Source organism: Mustela nigripes, chromosome 7 (assembly GCF_022355385.1).
Source record: "Mustela nigripes isolate SB6536 chromosome 7, MUSNIG.SB6536, whole genome shotgun sequence".
In the NCBI taxonomy this organism is placed as follows: domain Eukaryota; kingdom Metazoa; phylum Chordata; class Mammalia; order Carnivora; family Mustelidae; genus Mustela; species Mustela nigripes.
In genome coordinates this window covers 30,884,881-30,907,078 of record NC_081563.1, presented here as the reverse complement: position 1 = coordinate 30,907,078, position 22,198 = coordinate 30,884,881, and the positions used below count along the sequence as shown (strand labels likewise).

The 22,198-nt window shown below is 42.3% G+C and overlaps 1 protein-coding gene across 9 annotated transcripts in view; it reads right to left on the bottom strand.

Moving 5' to 3' along the window:
- Window positions 1-1,088: 1,088 nt before the first annotated feature.
- The window catches only part of RMDN2 (regulator of microtubule dynamics 2), a 69,084-nt gene continuing 47,974 nt past the window's right edge, over window positions 1,089-22,198 (bottom strand). For 6 of the 9 annotated variants that reach the window (XM_059405468.1, XM_059405470.1, XM_059405467.1 and 3 more), the window contains 5 exons: window positions 22,058-22,156; window positions 17,082-17,135; window positions 16,292-16,372; window positions 5,668-5,717; window positions 5,355-5,559 (listed from right to left, as the gene is read on the bottom strand). In XM_059405468.1, the coding sequence (XP_059261451.1) occupies window positions 5,454-5,559; window positions 5,668-5,717; window positions 16,292-16,372; window positions 17,082-17,135; window positions 22,058-22,156 (390 nt within the window). In that variant the 3' untranslated portion in view covers window positions 5,355-5,453. Of the gene's footprint in view, window positions 4,353-4,476; window positions 4,530-5,354; window positions 5,718-16,291; window positions 16,373-17,081; window positions 17,136-22,057; window positions 22,157-22,198 lie in introns of those variants that run through there. The other 3 variants (XM_059405472.1, XM_059405471.1, XM_059405473.1) reach the window with 3 other exon arrangements.

The window sequence follows — 22,198 nt, the reverse complement described above, 5'->3', positions numbered from 1 at the left end:
AGCCGAAACCAAAAGTTGGACACTTAACCAATTAAGCCACCCAGACACTCCTGACTGGGACCTTTTAAAAAATTAGGACAACCAATGTTGGGTTCCAGATGATTCCATACACAGCATGGTGTGACTAGTCTACCTGACAGGAAGTGGTTGCCCACTGAGGGGTCCATGAACAGCACAGCTGAGTGACATTAATAATTCTAAATGATGTTTCTACTTGTAATTTTCAGCAGATTCTTTTCCCAGTCAAGTTTCCCAAATTTAAATTAGTAGGGTTGTGTAAATCTCAAGTACTGAAGGAGGAAGAAAGGTATAATTTAATTCTTCACATGCAAACTTTATTTGCCAAAGTGTAAAAATGCTGTTTAAAAACAAATTATCTGAGTTAGAAACCAAAGTCTAATTAAATAATTAATTTCATAGTACAATTGCTCAACTTGTTTTATATTATAGAATGGATACATTTGAATATTATAGAAATTTGTTTTAAGAAACAATTTAATATGCTTAAGTTTGCTGTACAATAGAATGGCTTGGAGGACTGGAAAGTGTTCCAGAGTGACAAGTGTTCCTGAAGTTACAATTTCTCTTCTTCAAAATCCAAACTATGGACAAAATGTATGAATCTATGGTTTTCCTGGAGTAGGAAAGAAAGGACAGTAACCCCTGAGAGACTGTAACAGACAGGATAAGCCCTGCATCTGCCCAGGGTTATTGCTTTGAGAGAGCTTCCAGGAGACCATGAACAGAGGGCGAGCCTGAAAGGAGCCCCACAATCTCCCTGAGTTGAGGAGACAAATTGAACAACAAAATGCCCATCAAAATCTTACTTTTTTTTTTTTTTAAAGAAATTAAACAACTGATTCTAAAATTTCGATGGAAATGCAAAGAAGCTAGAATAGCCAAAACAAGTTTGAGAAGAAACAAAGCTGGAGGAATAATAATATCTGATTTCAAGGGAATATAAAACTACAGTAGTCAACAGTGTGGTGTTGGCATTAATACTCAATAGAATAGATCAATGGAACAAAATGGAAAGTACGTACATGTGTGGAAAATGGATTTTTGACAAAGGTGCAAAGGCAACTTGGTGGGAGAACAACAGTCTTTTCAACAGATGGTGCTAGAACAATTCTGTATCCACATACACAATGAATGAGTTTCAATCCGTACCTCACACTGTATACAAGAGTTAACCCAGAATGGATCACAGATTTAAATGTAAAACCTCAAATATAAGCTTTTTAGAAGAAAATATAGGAGAAAATTTTTATGACCTCATATTAAGCAAAGATATTTACATATACCACCGAAAACAACATACATTAAAGTATAAATTGATTCATCAAAATGAAAAACTTTTGTCAAAGACAGTGTTAAGGAAATTAAAAGACAAGCCACAGACATACAGAAAACAGTGACAAATTATCTATCTAATAAAGAACTTCTATCATACTTAATATATAAAGAATTCTCAAAATTCAATAAAAAAGAAAACAAGTATCTCAATTAAAATAATGGACAAAAAATTTGAATAGATATTTCACCAAAGATACATGAATGGCAAATAAGCACATGAAAAAATGCTCAGTGTAATTTGCTATTAGGGAAATGCAAACTAAAACCCCAAATAGACCCAATTAAATCCTAATCGCTGCACACAGAACAGTAGTTAAAATTATGGAGAATGACGATACCTAGTTGTTAATAAGGTGGTGGAAGTGGAACTCTGATTCATTGCTGGTGGGACTATAAAAAGGGATAACCACTTTGGAAAACAGTCTGACCATTTTTTTAAATGCTAAACAGAGATCTATCACATGATTCAGCCATTCTACTCCTATGTATTTATCAAAGAGAAATGAAAGCATATGTCCACTTAAAAAATTTATATGACTATTCATAGATTCGTTTGTAATAATCAAATACTGGAAACTCCCCAAATGTTCAACAGATGAATGGGGAGAAGCAACTGTGGTATATCCATGCAATAAAAATCCCCCGGTAATAAAAAGGAATGAACTTTTAGTGCACATGATGAGATGAACAAATCTCAAAATAATTTTGTTGAAAGAAATCAGACAAGAAAAGAGAAAACACAATTAATGTACAATCTTAATTATACAAAAGTCTAGAAAATACAATCTGTCGTGTCAGAAGGCAGGTCGGTGGTTGTTTGGGGATGGGAGGTGCAGGGAGAATTGGGGGGTTGCAAGCGGGTGTGAAGAAACTTTTGGGGTGATGCAAATGTCTGTTATCTTGTGGTGATGGTTTCAGGGATATATATAGAGAGAGATGGATCGATCAAAACACATCAAGTTATCCACCTGAAATATGTGCATTGTGGAATGCCAATTACACCCCAATAAAGTTATTTTTAAAAAGCTTAGGATGTGACTTCGGGCACCCAGAGCAACATCCTGGTTTGGGAGCTACAGAAGTCACGAAACAGCAAGATATGAACAATATTTGGTTCTAAAATGTGACTTGTCTTTAATTGGGAAATGAAATATTGTTGTTAACTGCCCAACAACAGGTCGTAAGGTCTCCACTGAGGCTCTCCCACGACACAGATCGAGGTGAACGAGTCACTGAAAGCAGGTTTCACCACCTCCTTTTTCCCTCCTTCCTTCTCTTGGGAAAGGAGAAGGCGGCGAATGTGAAAACAGACTTAATAGAAGGGAAGATACACAACAGGTTGCTGGAAACATAGGAAACCAGAAAATGGGTATCAATATCCAAAAACTACAAAGAAAGATTTTTTCACCTTTGTTCTCTTTCCTTACCATCTCTCTCTCCCACTCCTTTCTTACTAAACCCTTTCTTCCTTTCCTGTCCTTTTTTTTCTCCTTTTTTCCTTCTACCTTCTGTCTTTTACCCCCACATCCCCTTGACCCCCATTTGCTGGCAGGATTGCACAGTGGTTCCGACTATAGCACGGACTGGAGCAGACTGCCCAAGTTCAAATCTCATCCCGTGCTCCGTATGGTATTTAATGCCTCCTGCTTTAGCTGCCCCGTCTGTAAATAGGGTAATACCAAATGTTCCTTCTCATTGGGCCACTGTGGTAGGGAAAGCACTTGAACTAGGCAGAACCACGGGTTAATACCCTGCAGTGTTACCATTTCCAGAGCCGCTCCCTAATCTACCACTGACAGGCTGGGCTCCAATCAGTTAAATGTAAAAAGTCCTGGGCTCAGAGAAGACCACAGAAAGCACAAGATTCCGAGAGCTGGAACCCAGTCCTGTCTCAGCCAGTCCCCAGCTCCCTGACCCCTTCCATGTGATTTATGCATCAGAGCTTAGACTCTGATCTAAATGAGAAGGGAAAATGAGGTTGGTCTAGAAGACTGTCTCCATGGTCACATGCAGCTGTTAACACTACTTATCATTCTAAATCATACAAATATTATCAAATGAGCAGCTTTTTGACAACCATTAGGCACAATGGAGTTTTTCATGTTCCAGCAAAGATCATTCATTATTCAGTAAGAAAGATAACTTTGCAAATTGCATGGAGTTTAGGAGTCTGCGTGTTTTCCTTGTGGTGGCCGACGCGTCACTAGCTTGGCCTTAGGGACCCCCGGGGAGAAATCATTCCGAAAGGGCTCTGGAGCGATTCTGTCTTCTCCCAGGTCAGCAGCACAAGTGGAGTGAAGTAACCATAGAAAGAAAGCGACAGCCAGTTCACATGACTCCCTTTATGCGAAGTTCACTGCAGAAGTAAAACAGTGCTGCCCGCTGAGAAAAAGACTCCACTTTTCACGGGGGCAGACTGAACGTGGAGACTGTTCCGTCGTGACCCAGACGGCATGAAGGGGATCCAGTATAACATGACGAGGGGGAGGTTTCCTCTGCTAACATCCTACTGAAGAAATTGTTAAGTGTGTCAACAATTCTGAATGCTTTAAAGGTTCAAGTAACTTTTAGAAGTGTTATATTCGCAATGGGGTCCTTATCCAGAAACAGGATCACTTAACCAAGGGACATCAATTTGTCCCCTGAAGGCATATTGACTCCAGGGACTCAACAGGAATTTTGTTAAAACACACGGAGATCGCTTAGATGTCCCTCATAATTCCTAGCAGAAGTCTCTGCACTGCTCTCTGCTGGGATGAGCTGCTCCCACAACGTGGTTGATTCTGTCATTTGTTGCTAGTGGCAATCACCGCCTCAACTGGCACATTCCTGGAGCTGTTTAGAGAGCCAGAGGCATCCTAGCCTGTGGACACCAGGGCTCTGTGCAGGGACCTACTGAGACTCCTGTCCCTTCCAGCCAGCAGTGTCAATGTGAGACCGGGTGTCAGAGTTTGGGCAAGAATCAGTCGAACCGATCTGGGTATCTCGATGGGTCACTGTAAAAGAGGGAGGATTTGGCTCAGTTTGATTAAATGGCATCGGTAGGTCAGGGCTCGAAGTTTTGAGTGTACAAATGTATGCGTGTCTTTGGGATAGCAAGCAGGAAATTCAACTTCTGACCTGATTTCCAGGATGAGGCTGGTTCAGGTGTAGTGAGGAATCTTTATAGATCGCTAAGTTCAATGAAAAAAAAAAAAAAAACCCTTGTAGTTTATTAAAAAATTGAAAATACAGGAAAAAAAGAAACACAACTCCACAGAAATAGGAACTGCTACCAGATTCGTGTCTTTCCAACTGATGCTCTTCTGCACACATTTTCATACAGCCGAGACGCCATGTATATGTGTATATGAGATGACAGGTATACACTACGTATACATATACAAATAGGTACACTGCCTTGTAAGTTGTCCTTAAGATGCTTTGTGCATTTCACAGTTCTGGTAATTTTTTCAATGTCAAAGTAATAAACTGTTGTAGTTATATTCTTACATGGTTAGATTCTAATACAGTTAACTGCTTTTTTATTGTTGGACGTAGTGTTCTGCTGTAGTAAAGAATGCTGTTATAAACATTTGTGGATAAATAATTGTACTTTCCCTCTTTAGCACTAGTCCCCTGAAATGACATTACAAAGCTTAGGAGTTACTACATTTTTAAGGCTCAGGATACATTTTACCAAATGCTGGTGTCAAAATACCCTTCCTCCAGCTTTGGTTGAGAATGTTCCAACTCCTGGCATCATGACCAGCACTGAGCATCTCTTGAAAGAAAAAAATCCTTGCTAATTTGATGAGCAAACAGTATCTTACTGTAATTTTATTCACATTTCTGATTACTAGTTACCATGTATTTGCTCTCCTGTTTTTCCTCTTCTGTCAACAACTTGTTCATGACCTTTGCCCATTTTTCCCATTTATTATCTACATTAATGAAATTTTGTTTTGTAAAGTCTCCATTGAAGCAGCAATAAAACACTTACTAGAGTTCAATTTGTTGAATTGATGTAAGTATTTTATTTAAAGTAATATTCTGAAGACTATAGTTTATTGATAGGAAAAATATGAATCATACATGTTTAAATTTTGTACTGACATTTATGGGAACTTGATTTCTCCAAATAACATGATTAGTTTTGTAGTGCGACTATTGGAATGCATTCTGCAGAAATGTGGTTTTACCTTCAGATCTGAGCACAATACCCTTACATCAAAAAAGAAAAAAAAAGGATAATAAAAAAACGCAACTTGGATGAGTTTAAATTTTAGTAGACAACATCTGATTTGTTGAAGAGTAAGTTCTTTTATTTACCTCTTCAAGGAACTGGTTATTTTTTTCACTTCTCTCTGCGCATCTGTATCCTATAAAGAAAATACAAGTACACAATGAAATTTCACACAGTGATGCTGCTACCCTGGGTTTCAAAGCAAACTTGGGTGGAGTGAGGCGGTACTTTCTGAAGGACCATTATAAGGAAATTACAGATTTCTCAGATCCAGGTAGTATTCAGATCTCTGAGAAGATGTGTCATGTGGAGAGCTAGTTCCAGGGTTCCCCCCGCCAGGTCTGGAGTAGTGGGAACGCAGGGAAAAAGAGAGCCTTCTGTGTAAGCGGACACACTTGCTCTCACTAGCGTGTTAATGGTTAACACTGTTTTCTTTTTCAGCTGTACCATGTGGAAGAAGTCCCAGCCCTAGCAGCAGGATTTGAAGAAATCTGAGGTTCCACTGCAAGATCCAGGCTAGCAAATACGCCTCTCATTATTGACTTTAACAAGTAGTTTATATGTAAGATGAAAAACCATGTAATATGTTTTCTAGTACTGCACATGTGTTGCTATTTCTTTAAAACGGGTATGGAGGGGGCGCCTGGGTGGCTCAGTGGGTTAAGCCTCTGCTTTCGGCCCAGGTCATGATCCCAGGGTCCTGGGATCGAGCCCCGCATCGGGCTCTCTCTCCTTGGCGGGGAGCCTGCTTCTCCCTCTCTCTATCTGCCTACTTGTGACCTCTCTGTCTCTGTCAAATAAACAAATGGAATCTTAAAAAAAAAATTAAAAACGGGTATGGAGATTAGAAAGAGAAGTGATACATTCAGATGGCAGGTACGCCTCTACATTTTTGCATTTAACAAACATTTATTGAGGGACGCCTGGGTGGCTCAGTTGGTTAGGCTTGGGTCATGATCTAGGATCCTGGGATCAAGCCCCCAGTCGGACTCCACGCTCAGCAAGGAGTCTGTTTCTCCACTGCCCCTCCCTCTGCTCCTGTTCTCTCTCTCTCAAATAAATAAAATCTTGAAAAAAAACAAAAAACCCCAAACATTTATTGAGCACCTAATGGAAAAAATTTAAGGGATGTAACAAATTAAAATGAACAGATGAGGAAAAATAAACAAAGTAATATTTGGAAGTAGCTGTTAGCATTAAAAAAAAAAAAAACAACAAAAAAACCCCGAAGTTCTTCAATAGTTTTAATCATAATGTAGTGTCTGATCAACAGGATGTCTACTTCTACCAAATCAATATTTGTTGAAGCTTGTGAGAAAATATGATTAACAGATTAGTGTATGAATGTATTATTTAAAAGAACTTATAAAAAACAAGCTGTAATCCCTGTTGATCTCTGTAACCCTCTGGCTAGCTGAGTGCTTGGCCCCTAGGAGTCCTGAATGGATGCCTGCTATTAGGGGTCTGATGCTAGAACATACAGTAACACTTCCCATTGATCAATTCCTAGGAATCCATTTCTTACAGAATAATGACATGAATGAGAGAATTATTTCAATTAGATGCCTAAAGAAATGAAAATGCACAAACCACAATGAAAGATTTAAAATGAAGGTCACAGAGCAGCAATATTTACACTCATGCCCCACAAAGAAGAGATCCTCCAACTTCCACCCCAATTCAACTGGCGGCGAATGTGGGCACCCGCCCGCTCACACACACACACACACACACACACACACACACACACACCATCCCTCCGTTTCACTCTTGCCCAGGGCTTCCATTCAAATATTCTCTTTATTTATGTTTTTATGTACAGAGGACACTGGTAGGGCTTTTTGGTCCCAAAAGCCACCTAAAACCACCACCTCCAATCACGCTTCCCTTTGTTATCATCCAAAATATAGGCCCTTTACACCCTGACCCTTGTTGGTGCCCCCCTGATGCCGCTCGCCTGTGAATTCTCCTCCTGGACTCAACCTCCCACTTCCCCCCCTTTTCTCGGGCGCTTCTGCAGAGCTCCCTAGCACGCCTGTTAGGGGACTTGTTTTGAAGTCACTTTTGCATCACCCGTAATGCATTTGCTGAGAGAATATATTCTGGGGGGAAGGGGAGAGGGTGAGGGGTATTACTGGCGGGGGGGGGGAGCCAATGAGGGAGGAGGGTTCCCCTCTACCATCTCTTATAGTTGTTAAACTCCTGGTCACTCTCCCTTTACGTTTATTTTTATATGACTTCGGGATCGGGATCACTCTCCACACTGTCTGCCACCACTGTTGGAAACATCCTTGTCCCCATGGCCCGTGGATCCCAGAGCCCCAGGACCTGGTCCCCTCATCACCAATATCCTCCCGCACCACCCCCGTGAGCACACCCTGGGCTGTGTCATGACCTAGAACCGCTCTACCCCGGACACACGCAGCCTGCTCTCTGAATACAACTGCCTATCTTATTGGGCCCTTTATCCGATTACTCTCAATAACACCAATTTTTCAACTGCTACAGTTTATTATTTCCTTATTGTTCTCTGTCAGCTTCCTGGTGCTTTGACTTATTTTCTACCCACATTAGGTTCTACGTCCAGCTACTCTATGAGCGAGAGCGCAAAACCCATTCTCCCTCTGTGGTGCCTGCCCTGGCTCTCCACCAACTGACAAGTCTACAAACCCATCGAGTTTTCTACTGAGTCCATGACCAAAAAAAAAAAAAAAGAGGACCGTGATGTGCTCTCTCTGGCTTCCTCAGGACCTTATTCTATCAATTATCTCCTCTCTCCCCAGTCTTTCTCGACCCCTGCCTTCTTTGCTGGCCCCTTCTCATCATTTAAATATGCTCCCCTAGTTCCCATCCAAAAATACATGATTTCTCAACTCCAGCACCACCCTAACCACTGCCTGACCATCCCCCTCTCTTCCCTATCACATTATTGGAAGAGCGCCTCCATGTACTGACTGCATTTCCTCACCTCTGGCGCTCGGCACTGTCTCTGCTCCTACTGTTCCATGGAAATAGTCTGGGTGAAGATCGCCAGTAACACACATCATTAAATTCAGCTCATTCCAGTCCTGACTTCTCCAGAGTGTCCGACAGAGGTGACCACTTCCACCATCCTTTGGCTTCTGAGGCCCCTGTGGCCACTTCTTTCCATCTCACTTGCAGCTTCCTTTTCCACCTCCCCTTCTCTTATGTTGGTGTTTCTCAGAGTTGATCCTTGACATGTTGGCTTTCAAATACTCTCACTTAACTGGGTGATCTCTGCCATCCTGGAGCTTCAGAGATCCGTTATATGACAAATATCAATCATCTGATGGACTGGAGAACCTCACAGACACAAACTCAAAAGGTCCATAACCGAAGTCACCTTCTCTACCAAATCTGGTTCTCCAACGTTCCCTAGATCCTTCAAGGTACCGCCATCTATGCTGGTCAGTTTCTAAAGGCAGAAACTGAGATCTCATTCTTGAGTCCTTTATCTCCTGGAAATTCAGAGTCTGAGTCTTGCAGAGACCGCCGCCCCCAAATCCGTTACACCTGTGCTCTCTTCTCACTCCTCACTGCCACTGCCTTAGTCCGGGTCACCGGCTCATGCCTGCTTTACTGTAGGAATTCCCTAAATGGTACCCCTTCTTCTAGTTCTGCTCCCCTCTGAGCCAAGTCAATCTCCACATGGCATGGTGTGGACTCCCCGGGATCTCACTGGGTTACTTGTTGCTTAAGACCCTGTAATGGGTTCCCCCTCCTTTAAGAAAAAGGTACACAGGGTTCTCATCTCTTCCCTCCCTCTAGTACTCAACATTTCAGCCACATTGTACATTTGATTCAATGCTTTTCGGCATATTTCTCAATTCCAAGCATTTGTTTTTAGTGTCTTATCAAGTAGGGCCACCCACATCAGTACCAACCAAGACATGTGAACCACATCGTGTGCGTTTATGGTCCATGTTTCCATTCACCTTTGTCATGTACATACATATTTCGACACTAATATAATCCTTAGAACACATTATTTTGTGTTCCCCATTTTTCAGTTACATTAAAAGTTGTTTTCTGATTGAACAAATGTCAAATTGGTCAGCTTTCCACACTGAGGTAACAAAGGGAAAATGGCCTGATTACTCAGCACGTTTCATGATTTTTTGAAGACAAATGCCAATGTATCAGATTTTTTATCATCAACTTTTATTAATCTGCTGAGGAGGGATTATTTTATAGCCTATTGCACGTTACCAGATTCTGCCTTCTACATGTCCAAGAACACGTTTTGGTTCTACATTTTTACACTGCATTATTTAAAGTGCCATAACATTTGCCAAAAGTCTAAATTATATGTTGAATTGTGTTCTAAAGCGTTCTTGATAGTTTTGTTCTCCAGTCTGAGTTTTCTTATAGAAGCTGCAGATAAAGGCACTTCTACTTGGACTTGAAGCCTGAGGGACTCCCCACTGTAAGAACTTGAAGGCTAAGGTATGCGTGATCACTAAAGACTTCCCTTCATTTGTGATACTGAGGGTGTTCAATACAGTGAGAATCCTCATGTGTCCTTGAATGTTACTCTGTAAGGAAAGGGTTTCTCCTGTTTATTTCACTGAATTGCTTCTCGAACATGAGTTATCTGGTATTTCTCAAATGGCTTCCGCCTCCTGGTAAAGATTTGCTATTTTCCTTCTTGATTTCTGTGTTCTGTGTCTTCAGTGTTCTGTGTCTTCCAAGGCTTGAGCTTTGGCTGAAGGCTGTAGGGTGTCTCCCCTGTGGGGACTCTTATGGAAAGGTTAATGCTGAAGCGTCTACATCCGTTACAGGTATGGGGGTTTCTTTCCAGCGTGTGTTCTCATGATGGCTGAGGTTAGAGCATGGACTAAGGGCTTTACCATGGAGATGGCATTCATAGAGTTTCTCTGTGGTGCGAACTCACTCATGCTGTTTGAAGGATAAGTTGTTACTGGTGGCATTTCCACACCAATTACAAAGGGTTCTCTGGTGTGAATTCTCTCATAGAAACAAAAGTTAGTTCTGTGGCTAAAGAGGTTGCCACATTCGTTACATTTGTAGGGATTCTCTCCAGCACCACAGACCAGTCAGGAGAGCTGTGGCTATTTCCCCATTCACATTATATTCAAAGAGCTCTGCTCCAGTGTGAACTCCCTGCTCCTAAGGGGGAGAGGTGAGGCTGCTAACAGTCTGCCTACATCACTCATCAGTTCATCTGTCCACATGTGGATTCTGTGCTGATCCTTCAGTGATAACCTCCAGTGAAAGTCTTCGCCGCGCTGGCCACACTCACAGGGTGTGATACTCTCCCATACTGAAGTTCTTCTCTTTGTAGCAGGTCAACTGCAAGGCGATTTGATGAATTCTGAGGTCTTCATTACATTTCAGGCACTCGATATATATGGGCCATATCTGTGCACATGGCATCTTCTGAGGACTCGGCTTATGGTTTTGAGTTCAGATTATTTTTTGCCTCCCCAGATTCAAACTATGAGGCATTTCTGCTGAGACAGCACACTTCCTCTCCTCAAAACACTGTAGTTTTAAATTCCGGGCATATAACGTTGTTGACATACAAGAATCTGGGCCCTAGAGCCCAAGGGCTGACATTGCCAATGTCAAGTGCAGTGTGATGAGCTTAGACCTCCCTGAAAGGGACAGAAGACATTTCACAAAGAACTCACATACCAGGAAGAGATTACAAGTGCCACAAGAAGCAGCACTTATGGGAAAGTATATCAATACTCTCTACCAAAAACTTTGCACAAGGAAGTCTCTCTCTTACTTATTCTTATTCTTATACTTACTCTTATACTTACATTGTTATGCTCCTGGCATTTGGCAATGATCGTCAAACATCAACTTGACTAGACTGGCTACAGCTTAAGAATGACTGATTTCAAACTGATGCTCTGTCATCAGTTATTTTAAGAAAATTATTAGAGGGAGGTTTAAGAAACTTCTTGAAGGTGTTTTTAAGATCAACTTTAAAAATGCAACCAACGCTATTATATATCAAGAAGACTTAACAGATAGAGTATTTCAGAATGCCGATCAATACAAGAGCTGTGAGAGTAGAAATGAGGGGTAGCACCCTCCCATCTGCAGCTCATGAAAATGTCTGTGTAGAGAATTGGAACAGTCTGTCCATCCGCGAGTGGCCTTATTAAGTTCTTTTAAAATGAACCAGGAAGAATCAATTCTCTAGGCCTGGATGACAAAGATGAGTTAATCTATAAGAAATAAGTCCAAACCAGAAAGAAATAGGGCAAATCAGAATTTCTAACAAATGAGACCCTGGACAGCATTGCTGGGTTTCAGTAAGTGACCCACTCATTCCTCGGAGCTGTCGTGTTCCCTTAACAGGAAGGCAGGGTGAACATCTGTAGACTGATTGTGATTTTATAAACTTATCTGAGAAACCAATTTCCTAATTAAAATTGGCCCGGTGATGGGTATTAAGGAGGGCACGGGTTGCATGGAGCACTGGGTGTTATACGTAAACAATGACTCTCGGAACCCTGCATCAAAAACTAATGATGTACTGTCTGGTGACTATCATAATAACAAATAATAATAATTAAAAAATCAAACATGAGGTCTTAATTAAGACAGAAAATTAAAGCAGGATTAGGATTTTATTGCTAAGAGTGGTGACTAGTAAGAGGGATGATTCTTAATCTGTATAACAGCATGGAGATACAGCCCAGGATTTTAAACAACAGGTAATTTCCAAGAACTTGGTAGCCGGGACACACTAGTGTTTACTTGGAGCACTCCCAGCGTCCTCTTCTTCCTGGAGTTGTTCCTCGTGTATTTTATTTACTGTCCTTTAAGAGTTTGTCTTAGAAGAGCAATTAATTCCACTTCAAAATAGCACAGCCGTTGAAGAACAGTCTGTTTCCTTCCCAGATCAGCGCTTCCCTCGTCGTGACACACAACACCACATCCTGCTTCGTGCCCTGAGCGCTCGCAGCACAGCCCAGGACGGTAACTTGACCCTTCTTCCAGGCAGAGAACTCCCAGGCTGCTGGGGAGGTCACGACTTCATTCATCCAGCATTGTCACGCCGCCTCAGACACAGGAATCCCTTTTATTTTAAAAACGGAATGTTTCTCAGGACCTGAGATTACCTTCCTGGGGTCAAGAAAAGTCCACATGAATAATAAAATACTGTAGTTTCAAGTTCTGGGAATACAAGGTCGCTCACGTGCATGAATCTGGGCCCTAGAGCCCGAGGGCTGACAGTCCGGATACCGAGTGCTGTGTGATGAGGGGCAGCCCCCTGGAGGGGACGGAAGATGCTCATCGCCGGGAAGAGGTGACAAGCACCCCGAGAAAGCAGTGCCCAGGTCACGCAAGGTCACGTGAGGGAGAACGTGCCAGGGGCCGGTGGCCTTCACTGTAATTCGTGGCTCTGCTGGACGTTTTGCAAATGAACAGACTGGTCAGCAGAATCACTACTGGGGTGCACTTCAGTCAGGAAAACCTTGCCGAGATCAGGGGTACTACAGACAACTCTCCTCAGCCTACTTGCTAATTGAAAAAGAAACGGAGACATTCCTCACAGTACATTTAACTCCTTGAAAAAAAAACCCAAAAGACCAAACCTCCTAGAAAATGCAAACAGAAACATCACTGGGAAAAATAAAAAAGTAACATGGGAAATATTTACTAACGCTGTTTTGCTTATTACCCAAGTATTTCCACAGTGCCCAGCTCTCTCAGTTACATTCATATTCAGTCCCACTTGCTAGCATTAGTATTTTTTTAAAAGATTTTATGTATTTATTTGACAGAGAGATCACAAGTAAGCAGAGAGGCAGGCAGAGAGAGAGGAGGAAGCAGGCTCCCTGCTGAGCAGAGAGCCTGATGCGGGGCTCGATCCCAGGACTCTGAGATCATGACCTGAGCCGAAGGCAGCGGCGTAACCCACTGAGCCACCCAGGCGCCCTAGCATTAGTATTTTTGTTTGCGCGCTACTAGTCTTCTGATTCTTCCTGCCCAGACTCCTGAGTGCTTGTCACATGCCAGGCCTGGCACCTGGCACTAGGAACACGGGGGCGAACGAAACACATCTGGCTGAGACTCTCTTGGAACAATCACACCCATTACCGTAGCTCTGTAAATGATATGAAGGAAAAGCACGAGGTGCTTTCTTGCCTGGGAGCGTCAAGGAAGTCTTTCCTAAAGAAAGGACATTTGTGGTGAGGCTGGAAGGTGAGTAGGAATAAAGGTGGTGAAGGGAGTGAGGGCCTGAGTGGGAGTGTTTCGGGAAGAGGCAGTAACACGGTGTGGGGTGTGAGGCAGGGGAGAGCGTGGTGCAGAGTGAAGAGAGCAGGGAACATACGCCAGAGCCCTGAAGGCTGTGTTACCCATTTAGGACTTCCACGCAGGGAAGGTCCCTTCCTGGTGCCAGATTGACGTTTGCTTAATCTGCTACCTTGGCTGCTAAGGAGAGTTAAGAACGACCTGGAGGGAGGAAGAAAGTTGTGCGGCCGTGGGATGCTCCCCCGCCACAGTTCAAGTGAACTGGGGTGCTTTCCTGCTTGGAGTGGGGGCAGCAGAGCGAAGGGGCTGTTGCGTGGCTCATGGCATGTTTCAGAAGAGGGAGTCTGAGAACTTGGGGACTGGGTGGGTGTCTGGGTTGGGGGCTGAGGTGTCCAGGATGACTTCCAGCATTCCCAACTGATGAATGAACGTGCCATTTAGTAGCTGGGAAGACGGAGAAGAGCAGATCCAAAGGTCTGAGGACGAGCTGAGCTTGAGATATCTGCGAGACACGCAGGTAGGGATGTCCCACGGGAAGCAGAAAAGGTCGAGAGCTCAGAAGGGAGGTCTAGAGATGCAAATTTGTGGACTGCTGGCAGGGAGATAGCATTTAGAAGTCATGGACAGCAGGTTTGTGGGGAGGGAGGTGGAAAGATGAGAGGAGAGGGGAGTCTTAGGGACCAAGGACCAAACCTCGGGGGTCACTGATACTTGGCCCTTGCATGAGAGCTGAACTGTGCACACAAGCAGCTGCATGTCACACCAGGCATCATACTTCATTATCACACTGTACCCGAATCTCAAACTCTAATAAGAACGCATAGACACCCAGTTTAAGATGACTGCATATAACCTAAGTGACGTCATTCAGGAGAAATGGGCAAGTTGGTAGGGTTCCCATAACCAATATGGGGCAGGCAACCAGAGGGACAAAATCTGTTTTCTGCCCCCAAAATTCCATAAAATGTCTTCTGGGGGGAAGTGTTGCTACTGAGCCTGTGCTGTGTGCTCAGTGTTGACCAAAAGAACCCACTGAGGGGTCAGAGAGAGAAGGAGAGCCAACCCTGAAGGAAATCCCGAACCTAGGAGCCACCCGAGACCTGGAGCAGGTGATTGCTGGGAAGGCCCAGAGAGGGCTGGCCAGCCCCGTCTACAGACACGGGCATCCCCGAACCCTGAAGCTCCAGAAAGTTCTTGTTCTACTTCCTCATCATCCGTATTTCCCATGACTGTCCTGAACACCTCTTTCCCTCCAAGCACACAAATCTTCGCTTTTCCACACGGAGACTTTGGTCATGACCTGCGATGTGCTTCTCTCACACCTCCACGTCATCAAAACCCACCTCTGATGCTCCTTGATCTCTTCTAGTGAAAATAATTTCCATCTTCACTATTTCCATAACCAATTATTTGTACTTCTCTTAGCTCTTCGGGCTTTTCACCCTGAGCTACCGTTATTTGGCTATCTAACCTATATTCTAGGCTATAGAGAACTGTGGGCATGCCTTGCAAGTCTATATTTGAGATTACAACAAACATCAAAGCCAGTGTGGCTCCAACAGAGGAGGAGAGGGCTGCTTATTTCTGAGGTATTTATTTCCCCACGCCACCCCTTTTTAAAAATGTAGGCTCCATACCCAGTGCAGAGCCCAGCATGGGGCTTGAACTCATGACCCTGAGATCAAGACCTGAGCTGAGATCAAGAGTTGGACGCTCAACCAACTGAGCCCCCTGGGCGCCCCTTGAGGCATTTCTTTTAGCTGTGATTCAGAGGATGATGTCTGCTGGTATGGAAGGAAGAAGGAAAACATTTAGTTTCTTTCGTTCCCACAATACCAATATATGGCTCACAGGAACACAGACGGGACGGTTAACTCTGAAATTCTTAAACCAGAGCACATCCAGAATGCTAAATCAGTAGACAAAAGGGCAAGAATATGATCGTTCTAAATCAGTAAACAAAACGGCAAGAAGTAATACGACAGTTTCTTCTTCATTAATGGTAGGTGTCCAAAGACCGAGAAAATGGTAATACATTACTTTTAATCTTCTTCCTGCTGGAGGATAGCCATCCCCTGCTGTGAGCTGAGGACTGAGGATGGCCGGCACGTGGACAGTCCTCTTGCTCCAAGGGGGGCAGCCAGCCTACTTGTCTGCTGCCTATCACTGCTTCATCGTCAGCTCCCCAGAATGAGGCTGTTATCCTTCCTTCCCCCAGTGGGCTTAGCCTATTCTCTGCTGTCTAACACTTAACAGGCATTAGGATATTTTAACTACTAGCCCATGATTTGTGTGTCCCTTAAAGGTACTGGGGGTCTACTACAGCAGACTTTAAAACTTCATACTACATGTTAGTATGGAAGAAAAATCCAGACATTTCTAAGCCATATTTGAGGCCAGAAAAGGACTAATAAAATAACAGCCCTCATTGTCACTGTTGGGACTTACCTCTTTGGTAACACAAGGAAGCAACACTGCCAAATTACAAAACTTCACAGCGTTGTCTGTTTGTTCAAGATCGATGTAACACTAGAAATGATAAACGGTCCATATGAAAGGCAAGCACAGTTTTATGTAATGGACTCAAAGTGATCTTAGAAGAGTGGTCTTCCTGGGGCGCTTGGGTGGCTCAGTCTGTTAAGCATCTGACTTTAGATTATGGCTCAAATCATGACCTTGGGGTCATGGGATTGAGCCCCAAGGAGGGCTCTGCTCTCAGTGCAGGATCTGCTTGAGATTCTCTCTCTCCCTTATTAAATAAATAAAATATTTAAAAAAGGGACGCCTGGGTGGCTCAGTTGGTTAAGCAGCTGCCTTCGGCTCAGGTCATGGTCCCAGCGTCCTGGGATCGAGTCCCACATCGGGCTCCTTGCTCCGCAGGGAGCCTGCTTCTCCCTCTGATTCTGCCTTCCACTCTGCGTATGCTCGCTCTCGCTCGCTCTCTCTCTGACAAATAAATAAATAAAATCTTTAAAAAAAATATTAAAAAAATATTTTATTTATTCATTTGAGAGAGAGAGAGCACAAGCAGGGGGAAAGGCAGAGGGAGGGGGAGAAGCAGGCTCCCCACAGAACTGGAAGCCTGAAGTGGGGCTCAATCCCAGGACCTGGAGATCATGAACTGACCCAAACGCAGGTGCTCAACCATCTGAACCACCCAGGAGTTTCAATAAATAAAATTTAAAAACAAACAAACAAACAAACAAACAAAAAACCCCAAAATAGTGTTCTTCCTTACCTTGGCCAAGAACAAGTAATTGGACTTAGAAAAACCAGGGTGTAGTTCTTCAACCTGATTTTAAGAGAAAACAGAAAAGAGAATAATGGGATAATATTAAAACAACCACCACCACCAGTAAAGAGGATATATTTCAATAAATCAAGTACTAACCAAACTGTCCTAAAAATTTAGGTTGTTTGTGTTACGTCAGAATCATTTTATCAGTTCAAGTACCTTATGAGTGGAAATAGAGCTTTTGAGATTATCCATTAAAATGAAGTTATTATTACGTTCAAGCTTACGTTAAAGCTTACGAAACAATGTGATACTTTGAGGTTTCGGGATTCTTTTGTATAACCTATCCTTTCTCTTTTTCTCCTTTCAAAAACAAAAACAATTGGTGATACACTTTCCCAGGACAAGTCCTATACAATTCACAATCTATTTAGGAACTAAGCAGAGGATGACTGGTATCCTATGACAAGCCTCTACTGCATTAGTATTTGATTTCTTAGGGCTTCAACACATCCCTTGAGTTGAATCCTATCCGGAGACCCTTACATCAAGTATTTTTAATGCAAAGACTGACCCGTGAAACAACTAGTCCAAGTGGCAGACCTACGTGTAGATTTTAATAAGTGGGTATGATGGAAACACTTTACTCTTCATCTATTAAACTCTTATGCACGGGTTCCCTTTCTACAGCTCTGTGAATAAGAATTTCTTCAGGCATCTGGCATGGCCACTAGAAAGCACTTCTTAGAACCTAAGTCAATCTTCAGTCAGGGTCGCCTTCTGCAGTTGCAAGGGCTCATGCAAATATAAGCCCCCAGTCTGACCTTGGAACCCAACCCAGAGAGACACACAACCCAACAGAAGAAGGTTACATTAAAAAAATTTACAAAGATATGCTTGTTTTACAAGATACAAATAATATGGACATTTAAAAAATTAAAATGTGAAAATTACTTTGTTCTAATTTTATTTTCGATTCCAGTCTCATTCCCCAGGGGTAACCACTATCAGCAGTTGGACATGCATCCCACCAGACCTTTCACAAGTACACACAAATTAAAAAAAAAAAATCCGCTTTTGAAAAAAAATTAATATAGGGCCATTTCTATGTATTGGTCCAAAACTTTTCTTCCACAACATATCACAGGTACATTTTTGTGTTAACATACACAGATTTACCTCATTTATTTCTTAAGAGCTGTATTTCATAATACACATATGCTGTAATTAAATTAAGAATCCTCTATTAGACATTTTTTTACTCTTGCTAACAACGACCGATGAACACATCTGCTCCTGTACGCTTGTGCACATGTGGAATTATGTCTGTAAGAGAGATTCCTAGAGGTTGAATTGCTGAGTAAAAGGACACATACACCTTAAAGATGGATGCTAACGGAGAGGAATCTGAGACCGAGGCACTCCTGTGCTGAGGAGGCTACATCCTTGGTAAAGGACATTTACTTTCTATAAAATCCAAAAGGCAAGGGTCCTAGGAGGAGGAGGAAAAGAAAGTCTTTTGGGCTGGGGAGCCAGACTGGGTGTAAGTCTTTAGGACCAAATGGATGAACAGTGTGTGGATCTGGCCAAGAACCTGCGAGTGAGACCGCAAGGCTGCCGCCAGATGGAAGGACATTGTCAAGTGCAGTCCTAGTCAGAGCCTTGAAAAGCCCACAGGACCATCCACAGAGCTGTTGGATTCTGGTTCTGTTGCTTCTCTCTTGTCCAGTTATTTTCATCTCAACTCTTACTCTTTGAGTCTACTAAGTGCATTTCTTAGATCACTCTAATAAGACCTCACTTAAACTTTGCTCAACTGTACCTTCTTCTATGTCCAACAGTTGCCAGGCTCTGTCCAAATCCTGCCTGGAGAACTTGCTCCAACATATGCGCATATGCAGTTTCTTCTTTTTCTAATGTTGGCATTTTAATTCCACATACACACCTTAGCACTTATGTTTAATTAACCATACTAACTATAAATTAGAACATCTCTTTTTGTGCTCATGGTTAAAAAAAAAGAAGCAGCCCAAGGAACATAGGTTACAAACAACATGAACTTCCTAAAATGGAGCAGATTCTGACTTTTTACCAAAGGGCATACCTAATAACAAGGAAGGTAGTGTTGCTCAGTAGAATGTTCTAGTTAGGCAGCAGTTTCTAGCTAGGCTTTTAGAACACTCTATAATAATACTCTATAATAATACAGTAATATAATAACAAAATACTCTATAATACTATAATGCAATAATACTAATACTCAATAATAATACAGAATATTGTAGTTAACTTGGTCTTGGTTGTACAAGTTCCCTGGAGGCAGGAGCTGTGTTGATCATTTCTGTATCTGTTACCAGCTATGTGCTTAATAAACATTACTGAATAAACTAGTGGTGTTTTAAGAACATCTCATAACCTCAGGCAGCTGCCCTCCATCATATCAGGACACAGATGAAGGCTCTGCAGGTGGTAAAACCACTAAGGGGGGATCCAGAGATCATATGTTGCAAACAGCAGAGGAGACCAGGGCCACCGATTCCCCAACATTGCTACACCTGCTATCCTATTACATATACTCAAGGCACTGGGTTCTCAACCATGCCATGGGCTGTACAGGAAGAGCTCTGAGAGCTTTAAAAACACTGATCAAGCTTTTAAAATACTTCCCTTATGACCCAAGTCCATTCCTTTTGCTAAGGTAATGTAGCAAAGAAACTTTAAACATTTCTAGCTAAAAGCTTGCATATGAATGTTCATAGAAGCTTTATTCATAATGGCCCTGGTCTACAACCACCTCCCGAGATGCTGTGACACTGAGGAGGATCAGACTTCACCAGTTCTAAGAGCAAAATAATAGCAGCTAACATTTACTTTCAGTTAGAGAACTTAACGTGCTAGATCCTGAGCTAAGAAACTTACATGAACTATTTTATGTATCATCACAAAAACCATATAAAGTGGGTATTATTATACCTTCTTTACAGATGAAGAATTTAAGATTAAGAGAAATAAAGAAACATGGCTAGGTCATATGGACGGGAAAAGACTTAGGTCTCAAACTGTCTGATTCTAATGCCAGTGCTCTAGATCTCTACAGGACTGAGCTGGATGGCCTGGGGACACATTCCTGACCCCTGTGAACCCTCTTTGGGGGGACAGAGTTGGGAACAGGAGTTCTATAGTCTGGGGTCCAAAGCCCCAACCTGCTGCTGGGACCAAGGGTTGTGGACTCCCCTTGGGTATGGGAGCAAAGTTCTTTCCCCTCTACCCCACAGTGTTCTTACTTCCCCCCACAGCCTTCGAACTTAGCACCTTGGGCTCCTCAGAACCCTTTGCTGTGGCAGTCGACACAGGGAGAAGCTTTCCTTATGCCTTCTCACTCCCTCAACAAATACCACAAAATGCATTTTCAGACAGAATTTAAGTCATGACTGAATGGTGAGGTCCCCAAGATGGTTGGCCAAGGTGTATACAATTTAATGGAGTTAAAACTCTATGACCTTTATTGGGCTTACTAGGTACAAGGCACTCTCTAAGCAATTCCCTTGTATTAACTTATTGAATCTTCACAACAACGCTATGAGTCAGGTACTATTATCTCCATGTCATTGATTAAATGGAGAGAGAAGTTAAGAAACCAGTCCAGCGTTAATCAGTTGGTAAGTGGCAGAACTGAGATTTAACCAGGTGGTCTGGTTAACCAGAGGTAAGGCTGCAATCCTTACCTCTACATTATTGGGCCTCCGATCATTTATTTTATCTGGGTAGTATTTTGAGTACATTAGCACCTGAAGAACTTCTGTGCAATGTCCTGAAAACCTGAGCCCCCATTTATAACTCTGATACTATGAAGAAAGGAGTTTCAAGTCCAAATGACATTCTTCCTAATTAGCTTAGCACCTTCTATGACCTATCTTAAATATACGATGATCTATATTCTTATAAAATATAAAATGAAAGAACTAATTCTCAGTGGTAGATAAAAGAGGTGAAGAAATGGGGGATACCCAGCCTTAGACTACATGCATATTTTGGCCTGCCACTGTGTGACAGGAGAAAAAATTAAGTTCCTTGCTTTCCTTTTTTATAAAATAAAAAAGATCACGTTAAATAAAAAAAAAGAAGACACATTTGGCCCCTGCGCTTTTATACCCTCCACTCTTTCTAACGGGCTCATGATCTCAGAACACTTATTTTTTCCACAGGGTGTTGTAGGTAGCTGCTAACCATTCAGTCAGAAATGGAAAGTGCAATGAAATCTGTTGTGATCTTAGAATATATGTTTTCTAAATCCCCTCTTCGTTCTACAAAATCAAACCCTAAGATACAACAAAAATGTATGAGCATGTATAATATGTTGGACAATACAGTTTAGAGCCCGATTTTTGTCTATCTACATTGTTACAAATCTGAAAAGGTAAATAAGGAAAGAAAAGGCATCTGAGTGTCTGTAAGATTCTATAATTGCTCCCAGAGAAAGATAAAGGGATTAGCTCACCAGGAACTTGAGTATATACACACACGTTATTACTGTTTAGAGTTTTATCAGCATTGCAATTATACATTTTAAGACAGGAATGAAAATACTGGTTTGATCTGATGCCCTGTGTTCCATAGAACTGTCTGCAACTTATGGAGAATAATAACTTTCCTCTTTGATATCTTTTAGTTCTTCAAGATTAAATTGCTTCTGTATTAGGCTAATTGGGAGTATTTAGGAACAAGTCTAATAATCAGGGCATGAATGCTTTTGTACATACTTGTGTGAGTATGTACCCAGAGAGCAACTCTTGGATTTGGTAGCAAGGGCTGTGCCCCTAGGACCCAAGGCATAACTAGCTGCTCTGGGAAGCAGTCTAGACACCTCAAAACTAGGATTCAACCCACAGCTTCTGTTAGAGATCTATGCATGGAGAAGCGTAGGAGGGATTGGTGCAGGTTAGAGCCAATTTGATACTAAAATAACAGACAAAATATACCTTAAGGAAATTTTGCAAAGCTTCTTCTACAGTTGAGGATGGTATTTTTCCAAACAGAGTAGCGGCCATCTTTTTCTCAATCCAGCTCAGTTTTGAGACCTGCAAACAGGGAGGCGACATCATTCTTAGAAAGTTGATCAC